Genomic DNA, 10,829 nt, shown 5'->3' with positions numbered 1-10,829 from the left:
TTTCAGCGTGACTTGTGTTGCGTACTCATCACCTCAGATGTAGGTTAATAAGGATAACAACAACAGAGATTTGTGAAAGCCACTGCAGGGGGGGTGTCTTCTTTTAGGGTTGTTCATTTAAATGACCTCCTGTTTCCCACAGGCTCTCCAGATCCACTGATCAACCTCAATGCAAATGCCCATTGTTATTCTGAGTGTCAACACTTGTGGGATAATCTGTCTGGCTCTTTAAGGAAAGTGTAAATGGCTCAGGGCGATTCTGTTGTCAGATCATCAGCTCGTCGGGTGGAGTACACTTTCTGAATGTTCAGGGTTCCCACTTGTCCTGGAAAACAGATAAATTTAGAGCAGTATTTCCCAACCCTGTTCATGGAGGCACAACAGTACAAATTTAGGATGTCTCCCTTATCTGACCCATTAACTTCAGGTTTTGGAGTCTCTTCCTAGTTTTGCTGAGTTGATTAAGGTGTGTTTGATTACGGAGAGGTTGGAAATACTGTTTATGTGCCTTTAGGAACAATGTTTGGGAAACACTGATTTGGATGTTTGTTTTCTGGTGATGGAAATTATTGATTAAAAATGACCCAATTGTCCTGGAAAAAATCCTTTATCCTGGATTTTTTCCTGAATTTTGAAGTTTACAACAACTTACTATTTGTAAGACTAGATGTGATGACAGACCTCTATTGCGCAATGGCAATATGATCCTCATTTTTGACCGACTCCTTTTACAAAATACCAGAAAAAGCTTATGGAAATGTCCCAGAATTATCCTGGAAAACGATTTCTTAAAGAGAGTGGAAATCCTGATCTCAAACTCTTTTGTGGTTAAACTATATTATTAAAACAATTTTAAGTTTACTTCTTCATATAAACAACATAATGAGAAATTTGATAAATAACAAAACCATCAGTTTAGTACATGACTTCTGTTTTACTTGTATATGAAGATCTGCTCTTTCTGCCTCAGTGAAGCTCCTCCCACAGCAGTGAAGCTCCTCCCACAACACTTAATCTTCAGTGAAAGTCCTCCCACAGCAATTCACCAATACCTGCTGTATAATCCCCATCAGTCTTCAAGTGAAGGAGTCAAAAGGAACAGCGAGAACATGAGCGATCCACAACATTGCAGAATGGAGCAGGAAGATGCTGAAGAACAAAGGGGTCAGTGATTATTCTTTCTTAAAGAACAATATTGAATATCAACGCCATAAGACTTACAGCTGTTTTTGTAGGTGTAGTCAAAGGTGATTTTCAGCATTAAATCAACTTGAGCTGTTTTATTTGCTTTAATTTAATGTGTGATTTATAGGTTTACCTAACTTCAGAACTTTTTAAAATAGGACTAAATTTGACTTTGCCATTTTCTAGCAAGCAGGGTATCAGACTAAACAAAACCTGGTGTATAGTTACTGAAAAGCTTTTCTTTTCTCTTAAATTGTGGACATTAATTGAAATTAGAGTTTGGTAATAACTGGTAACAGTCTTGCTGAATGCAGTTAACTAACTACATGTGTGAAAACCATTTATAAACAGTTTCAGTAAAATGTAACATTTAAAAAATATCTAAGACATCTCTTATCTGTAGTTATACTTGTGCTTACTTTCTGAACTTATGTTTACAATAGGGCTTGTTAACCTCTGTGAATTTGGACCCCAACCCAACACAAAACTAAATAGTCTCATTAGTTTGTGCTGTGAAAATATTCATTTGTGCTGTTTAGGTTTTTGAGATCTTAATATTTGTAGGTCATTAAATTTGGAGCATGTTGGGGGGCTGGTGACGTCGTCGCTAGGCTCACATGGAATCCGCAAATTTTTAGCCCATCATTGAGTCTATTTTTTTACTTGTGCAAATTTATATTTATTTAGTTTTTAAATTAACATCAGCAATATTATTGACTTATAAAACGTGTTCATTTGATTTAATTACAATACAGTTTGTAAAGTAATATGTTCTGTCTTTTAGTTGATTTATTATGTGATAGGCTTGCCTTGTTTATCAAAAAAGTGGATCTTGATGGGTTTGCATTGTAAACAATAAATAAGAGTTAAAAGGCTACTTTTTTCCATTTCATAAGTTTTTAGTTACGATAATCCCAAAATAATTCCACAGATTTTTTTTTTACAAAATTCTCAGCAGAAATAACTAAAAATTTCCCAAATAGCAAAAAACGCCCATAATTTAATGTAAAATATTTTAATAGCACACACAAACAGCACAAACGTAACTTTCACTGGCACAAACGAACGTGAGTATTTAGGGGGGAATTTGAAGCATGTGGTGATGCTGTGTGACCGCTGAATAATCTATAAATATTATTTCAATATCTCAAAAACCAAAACAGCACAAACAAATATTGCAGCAAAATATTTTTGGGTGGGGGGCCAACTTTAACTTCACAAAGGTGGCATGTTAACATGTTTTACCTGCATTATCACATTAATTAAATAATGCAGACAATTATTTTATTGCGTGTTATCATCATTTTTATTAATACTAAGCACTTTTTAATGGCTCATAAGAGAAAAACTGTTGTAACTGCTGTAAAAACACCTCAGTTGTTTAGTGTTATTGCACTTTTGTGCATTCAGACTGTTTAAAATGAAAGTGGGCAACACACTAATTTTGAATTCATTGTTGAAATATGTGTATTGCAATAAAATGCCCATGCAGTGCCCTGCAATAAGACAATAAAACCTCTGAAATCTGAAAAAGGTGAGAATGTGCTCAGAATAGCCTGAGACATTCCTGACCTTATCTTCCCCTCTGGTATTGATCAATTCAATTAGCACTTTTACAATGCAGATTGTGTCAAAGCTACCATTATTTCTCTGGCCAAACTTCCTGTGTGAAGCTGCAGTCTAGGTGCCTTATTTAAATAAGATGTGATTGGTAACAAGTTTTTGTTCCCTCTCTTTGATTAATCTTTGATTTAATCCCACACAGATGAGTAGCTCCTTAAATCACTGGTTAACCTAACAAAAAAAATCATTCATTGATGATCTAAGGTATTTAGGACGTACTCGCACTGCTATCTGAACCATGCCCAGGCCCATTTCCGGAATCATTTGAGAAGTGTGAGTGCTCTGAATCGGGCTCAGGGGCAGTTTACTTGGCCCAGTTGGAAGAGGTGTGCCAGAGTGCGGTTCACTTAAGCACGAAACTGAAGACGAGACATGACTTTTAGAAAAAATGTCTCAGGGCACGAGTCTGTATCCAGACCAATGTATAATTTGGACTTGACTATCAATCTGTATACTCTTACATAGTGTTAGATTTATCTGTGAGTTTTTGACGTTGTATATTTCTGAATTGGGTTTTTATTGATTGATTCTGTAATTGGCATGATACACTTTTACTTGGAAAATAAAGTGTTAATATTTGATTCATTCTGGATTCTCTTGAAATCATTATATTCTAGACGCAGTTTTTCAAAAATAATCCAGTGGGATTTTGGATCACAGATTGGATCAAATCTTTGAAATGAGTTTTTCAAAAGTAGGGTTTTGAGTTAAGATTAGACCATGTAATCCAATCTTTCATTTGATTTGGACTAAACCTGCCTTTTGTGTTCTTCAAAACTTTGAACTCAGATTGGGATCTATGTGATCTAACAAACAGGATTATCATGATCCAATCAGAAGGGTAGATTCAGTTTGAATGGTCAGTGAATGGTCACAAAATTAATGGTCACTGATGATATATAAATTCCTTCATATTTGAAGCCTACAGTATATGAAGCATGTCACTTCTAATGGAATAGCAACAACAAAACAATATCAAAGCAGTATTGTATTAGAAAAACCTAAAACATGCAAAATGTTTGTTGATTATAGAGTTTCTGTTTCTTACTATTAAAGCAAACAATAGCCCCTTTCACACAGTGATACCGGTAAATATCAGGAAAATTTCCGGAACGACTTTACTGGTAAATTAAAAAAACTGCTGTTCACACAGGCGAGGACGTTACGGAAATTTTCCGGAAAAGAGCATCCACACATCCATTCCAAAATACCAGTAAATTCTGACATCATTCACCACAAATGAGCTTTAAATGGCTGCGCTTGTATTTGTAAACATTTGACTAAATTACACACTCTGTGGATGATCAATATTGTGAACAACTTTCGCGCTTATTCCAGCAATCTTCCTTCTGCATTCACACAGCGCAGCATTCCGGCAAATTGCCGGTAATGTTACAACTTCTCTTTCCGGAAAATAGCCAGAACGAATTTACCGGTGTTTTCAAAAAGGACCTGTTCACACATACAACCTTTCCGGAAAATTGCCGGTAATTTTCTGGAAAGGTCTGTATGTGTGAAAGGGGCTATTGGCTGTTTGTGGCCACTGGTATTTTTTTTTTTTTTTGGCCTACCTTTTTTCTTTGCTAAGCCAGTAGGCTACACTGTTGGTTCCATTTAATGCTCTGCTAAACAGGATTTGGTAATACTAAAATGTGGTATTTGTATCACAGTGATCCAACCCAATGTTCCTTTAAAACACCATAAACGTAAGATAGATCATATAGCAAAACATGGGATTTTCAAATCTGGACCAATTTGATCCAGGTTAAAGCGTTTGAAAAACTGGGCCCTGTAGATTATGAAAACTCCTGAGCGTATAACTGAAAAGCATGAGATCAGATATAAATCAAAACTCTAAATTGATTCATATGAACAACAAATGTGATCCATTAATAATTTTGAATACAATGTAAATTTGACGGTCACTTAAATTTGAAATCAGATTAAATTCAGAGCTGGAAACAAAAATTTAAATAAATTTTAATAAATGAGATAATTGCTTTCAGAAGTGAAAGAAAATGGATTTATTCTTCGACCATTTATCAGATATCATCGTTGGGCTAATAGATTGGAACAGTTAACCAACCACAGGTTATGTAGAAAGACGTTGGGGATTTACTTTTAAGTAGTAAGATCATTTATGGAAAGTTTCAGTAAACTGTAACGGGATTTTAAAAATGTCGCTGATGTATTATCTGTCATTTGTGCTTTCTGAACCTAAAATAGGGCTGGGCAAGTTAACATGCATTAACACATTAATTAATGCAAGTAATTGTTTTATTGTATGTAAATGCATTTTGAATAATATTTAGATCTTTGTAATGGTTTATAAGAGAAAAACTGTTGTTAAAGCATCAGTTGTTTAAAGTGTTATTCATGTGGCTGTTATCAATTTCAAAAGGGTCCTTTTACAGCAGAGCAACATGTTGTAATTCAAATATAATCAGTTAAATATAATTAAATATTTGCTTGTTGGCTAGCGCAGAAATTCCATTAAAAATATTGTGATAAAATTAATTTCCATATTTTAAAAACATGGCATGAAAAAAAATTATTTAATGCAGTGCTTCTTGTTTTGTCTGATGCCTACTTTATATCGTTTCTCAGCCAGGCAGTGAAGATCACTGGTTTTTAAGGAAATCAGATCTTAAGCGTGGCAATTTTGTATGGATGTGATCCTCTCGAAATTAGCTTATAAATAAACTTCACTTAATTGTTGAAATATGTGTATGAGATTGCAATAAAATGCCCAGCTCTAGCTTAAAACATTTAGTTTAGCACTACTTTAAAACATCAGTTTAGAACAGTGTTTCTCAACCACATTCCTGGGGGAGCACTAGCTCTGCACATTTTCTATGTCGCCTTAACCAAACAAACCTGAATCAGATCATCAGCTCATTAGTAGAGACTGAAAGACCTGAAATGGGTGAAGCTGCGGTCACACTAGAGTTTGAGCTTGCAAAATTCTGTCATATGGCACTGTAAAAAGGGGCGGGATCAAACAAGATGATTAGACTTTTTCAAAAGCGAGCGATTGGTCCATGTTTTTAATTTCTGTCCAGAGAGGTCATGCTTTTCATCCTCGATTGGTCTCTCGCAGTCAAATGATGTGATTTCGCAGGTCAGAGTTCACCAAGATTAAACTTTGCACCGCATCGAACTGCGAAACTTCCTGCACAAGCTTGCGTTTCCGGTCTGATGCATTAACGTGCCGATGAATGGAAGTCAATGGGGAGAAAAGTGCAGTGTGACCGCAGTCTGAGACAAAGGAGACATCCAAAACATGCAGTGTTGGTGGTCCTCCACAGTGGCAAATTTAGTCATAGGCAATGTGGGCAATCGCCCAGGCCAACATGGAGAGTGGCATGGCCAATGCTTGCCTAGAGCGCCAGTTAAGCTTGTGCCACTACTGGTCCTCCAGGAACATGGTTGAGAAACACTGATTTAGAAAATCTGTCTGGTAAACTTGGGTTTTAGAAAAACTGATGGATTAAAATCAAATGTTTTTTTCCTCCTTTTCAGAGCTGATGGAAGAGAACAATGACAAACAGACAGAAGCTGAGGAAAATCATCCCATCAAAGATGGAGGAAAATCTTCCCCACAAGCTGAAAGTAATGCTATATTAACAAGAAGAGCCAAGCCTGTCACAAGTCACAAGTCTCAGACTGGAAAGAGATTCTCATTCAAACCAAGTTTTAAGCAACACAGAAGAGTTCGTGGTCGAGGGAATGAGTGTGGAAAGAGTTTCTCACAAAAGAGTCAAACCCTCCCTGGAGAGAAGCCGCACACTTGTGAGCAATGCGGGAAGAGTTTCACAACAAAAGATACGCTTATAAGACACAAGACGATCCACACTGGAGAGAAACCGCACACGTGTGATCAGTGCGGGAAGAGTTTTAGAGAAAAACGTAATTTACGTAACCACATGAAGACCCACACAGGAGAGAAACCGCATGAATGCGATCAATGCGGGAAGCATTTTAGAAACAAAGTATCCCTTGATGAACACAGGAACGTCCACACCGGAGAGAACCTGCACACGTGTGATCAGTGCGGGAAGAGTTTCATAAATAAATTATCGTTTAAGAGACACATGGAAATCCACACCGGAGCGAAAACGCATGTATGTGATCAGTGCGGGAAGAGTTTCACACACAAAGGAACGTATGATAGACACATGAGAATCCACACCGGAGAGAAGCCGTACACGTGTGATCAGTGCGGGAAGAGTTTTAGGCAAAACCTTGGTCGTCACATGAAAATCCACTATGGAGATCAGTGTGGGGTGAGCTTTGCACAAAAACAACCTCGTAAATGTCGTACTAAAATCTACGCTGAAAAGAAACTGCACACATGTGATCAGTGCGGGAAGAGTTTTGCACAAAAATGTCGATTCAGGGAACATATGAATATCCATACAGGAGAGAAACCGTTCACATGTGATCAGTGCGGGAAGAAGTTTTATGGAAAACAAAACCTCAAGAAACACATGAATATCCATACAGGAGAGAAACCATTCTCATGTGATCAGTGCGACAGGAGGTTTGATGCAAAACGAAAACTCGACAAACATATGAATATCCATACAGGTGAGAAACCGTACACTTGTGATCAGTGCGGGAAGAGTTTTATCAGCAAACAAACCCTTAAAGCACACAATATAATCCACACTGGAGAGAAGCCGCACGCATGCGGTCAGTGTGGGAAGAGTTTTCCGTACAAACAAAGTCTTATCGCACACATGAATATCCACACTGGAGAGAAGCCGTACGCGTGCGTTCAGTGTGGGAGGAGTTTTAGACAAAAAGGAGCCCTTCATGTGCACATGAAAAGGCACACCGGAGAGAAGCCGCACGCATGTGATCACTGCGAGAAGAGATTTGTATATAAATCTCAATTGAGTCAACACATGAACATCCACACAAGAGAGAAACTGTATGCATGTATTCAGTGTGAGAAGAGTTTCACACTAAAAAAAAACCTTCTCTGTCACATCAAAACACACACTGGAGAGAATCTGCACACGTGTGACCAGTGCGGGAAGAAGTTTTTACTAAAGCTTTCCCTTATTAATCATCAGTGCGGGATGACTTTAGCAATGACGTCGGGACTGGAATGTCACACGGCAATCCACACCGTAGAGAAGCCATTCACTTGTGATTTTTGCAAGAAGACATTCGCAGCACAATCAGTCCTTAAGGAGCACAGGATGGTCCACACAGGAGAGAAGCCGCACACGTGCGATCAGTGCGGGAGGAGTTTTCGCGTCAAACAAACCCTTCAAGACCACATGAAAATCCACACTGGTGAGAAGCCGCACGCGTGCGATCAGTGCGGGAAGAGTTTTCGCTTGAAACAATTCCTTCAAGACCACATGAAAATCCACACCGGCGAGAAGACGCACTCGTGTGATCAGTGCGGGAGGAGTTTCAGACAGGCCGTTAGTCTCAGATTGCATTTGCGCGTTCATTCCGGAGAAAGACCGTTTCACTGTCATCACTGTGGAAAATCCTATGTTTCATCATCACACCTGACGACCCACCTGAGAGTTCACACGAAGGAGAAGCCTTACGCGTGCTCTTTGTGTGACAAGAGGTTTCGCCTGACGTACGCTTTAAAAGTACACCAGAGGAGGCACAGCGGTGTGAAGAATTATATGTGCTTTGATTGTGAGATGTCGTTTTTCAGTGTGTCCGAACTGAGGAAGCATCAGAAGGTTCACACTGTGGGAAAAGCGTACGAGTGTTCACACTGTGATAAAAGATTCAGTCAAAAAAGTAGTCTGAAGAATCATGAAAACAGGATTCACAATAAAGAGAAAGAGCAGAGCGTCTAAACATTGTCGTCTTGGCTAAAACGTGGCTAAATTTGGGCTGTCAGTGAAAATCTAATACACAAAAATTTGAACTTTCTCTATTGTTAGTTTTACTACACCCACGCTTGTTCACATTACATAAAGCTAATGGGGGGCAATGGAGGTAGCGGTGCGTGAATTGAAAAGCGGGGAGCGGGTATGGGGATAGTTGCGTGTTGGGTTTGGTGCGCATGGGAGTCGTACCAAAAAGTTGAAGAGCGGGGGGTTTGGGTGGAATTCCGGTAGTTTTTCGAAAGACAGAAAAATATGGAAGATGGGTCTGAAATACGGGAGACTCCCGGGAAAAACAGAAGTTTTGGCAGGTATAATATAAGGGGATCCAAGATCAGTTAGGTCTCAAGAGCCCCCCTTAGAAAAGGAGGAGATGGGGTGGAAGGGGGGATTCGTCCACAACGACGATAGCAGTAGGAAGAAAACGATCCATTTAAAGTAAGCTTGGATCACTCTGATTGGATTATTACTGATTACAGAGGAGAAGCCAGTCGTGCTCAATCATATCACATGCTCCTCTCGAACTTTGTTTGTAAAACTTCACTTAAAGTATTTCTGCAGAAATTTTATACTGTAAGCTTTATGTAATAAGGGTTTGACTGGCCAATTTAACATTGTTTGTACTCTTCTTTTGGGAGTCATGTACAGTTTTAATCTCAGTTGTCCTTCAGATCTGAAGTACACTTTTAAGTTTTTCCAGAAAGTTTTGCTGGGACTTGACGCACAAAAACTGTCACATAAAATGCTCTAGAACAAACTTGTTGGTTGAATTAGTACATTATTCCAGGCAAATAATATTAAAAAACCCGAAATGAAGATGCTTTGTTGTTTTCTTTGTGGCATTTAATTTGTTTCTGGTTTCAAAATTAGGTGCCAGTTTTAATTTTGTCTTTGTTGATGGCACCAACATTTTAAAGGGAGTTCTGCAGCTTTAACAGAAGTTATTTGTGGGTATTTACAAAGGATAGAGGTCAGTTTCAATCTTTTATTTACCAATGGCTCAAATGATTTGGGATATCAAAAATTTAGCACGAGCATTTTGTGACATGCTGCCTGTCTTAAACTTTCCTTTTATTTTATTAATGTAAAATTGATTACAATATTTGAAAGCAGTTGCACATAGTAAAATTACAACATTTTGGTCCAATATAAACATTCTTAAGTTTTTTTTTTGGTCTTTTTGAAACAAACTCTTTTTTTGTAAATGTTTTGAAAAATATAGGCTAGTTGTAATGTTTTTGGCAATAGCTTAATCATTTTAAAATATAAAATATTGTTTGAAGTAAAATTTGTATTGTAATATTTGAAGGAAGTTGCACATTGTAAAAATATTCACTATTGACCAAAATGTTGTTTTTACTTTTTTTTCTTTTGAAATAAACTGCTATTTTAGATTATTAACAATTCTTAAAGTCAGTTGCACTATAAAAGACCCCGAAAGAATGTTTACTGTTCATTTTTTTAATGTTTTTTTTACCTGTGAAATTGAAATTCTTTTATGTGTTCAGCAGTTGTATATTGCAAAACCTTGCATAGAAAATAAATTCATCTTGTTTCAAAAAATTTGTTTGATTAAATTTTACACTTATAGAGCAAAACTTAAAAGTTAATAAAAGAGTGTTCATAAATCAAACATACAGTAACATTACTAAGTAAAATATACTGTACATGTAACTAAAATGCAGTAGTGACACATCTGAATGTATTGTATCTACTAAGAAATATTTTGACAACTTTACTTAAATTTCTTTAGTTCATCCAACTATATTGTTGCTTGTAGAAACTACTTAACAGACTTGCGTGGAACCACTTGAAACTCTTTTATTTATGTAAGTCCAACAAATCAGTTTTTTGAGTGTAGACGTCTAAGAATACACCAAAACTAGACTAGTCATCAAATCAAGGATGTAGAATTGGCATGAATGGAAGGGACATGTCCCCACCAATATCCAACAGATATTGAAATGTCCCTACCAATAATTTAATCGGCTTGAAAATAAAGTAATGCTCAACCTTTTAACTACATGTACACTAAGTCAAGTTCGCTACAATAATATAACTAAAATGTTGTTTTATGAAAAACAATACCCTGCATGTTTGGTTGTTTCTCTTCTTTCTTTCCTTTATTTCCTCACCACTAGCCATGGCTTGCTT

At 37.2% G+C, this 10,829-nt stretch overlaps 1 protein-coding gene across 1 annotated transcript; it reads left to right on the top strand.

Moving 5' to 3' along the window:
• The first annotated feature begins 365 nt into the window (after positions 1–365).
• On the top strand, positions 366–10,238 carry LOC147838443 (uncharacterized). The gene is made up of 2 exons (XM_087303921.1): positions 366–1,164; positions 6,331–10,238. The coding sequence occupies exons 1-2, from the start codon at positions 945–947 to the stop codon at positions 8,643–8,645; spliced, it is 2,535 nt and encodes an 844-aa protein (XP_087160047.1). The 5' UTR covers positions 366–944; the 3' UTR covers positions 8,646–10,238.
• The last annotated feature ends 591 nt before the right edge of the window (positions 10,239–10,829 follow it).

This window comes from Danio rerio, chromosome 22 (assembly GCF_052040795.2).
Source record: "Danio rerio strain M-AB ecotype USA chromosome 22, GRCz13ab, whole genome shotgun sequence".
NCBI classification, from domain to species: domain Eukaryota; kingdom Metazoa; phylum Chordata; class Actinopteri; order Cypriniformes; family Danionidae; genus Danio; species Danio rerio.
The sequence above is the reverse complement of the archived record's forward strand: the minus strand, read 5'-3'. Positions and strand labels throughout refer to the sequence as shown.

Coding starts and splice junctions, on each gene's coding strand:
- LOC147838443 (XM_087303921.1), top strand. CDS start 945: ATGAAGATCTGCTCTTTCTGCCTCAGTGAAGCTCCTCCCACAGCAGTG. Junction 1,165..6,330: donor AGATGCTGAAGAACAAAGGG/GTCAGTGATTAT, acceptor CCTCCTTTTCAG/AGCTGATGGAAGAGAACAAT.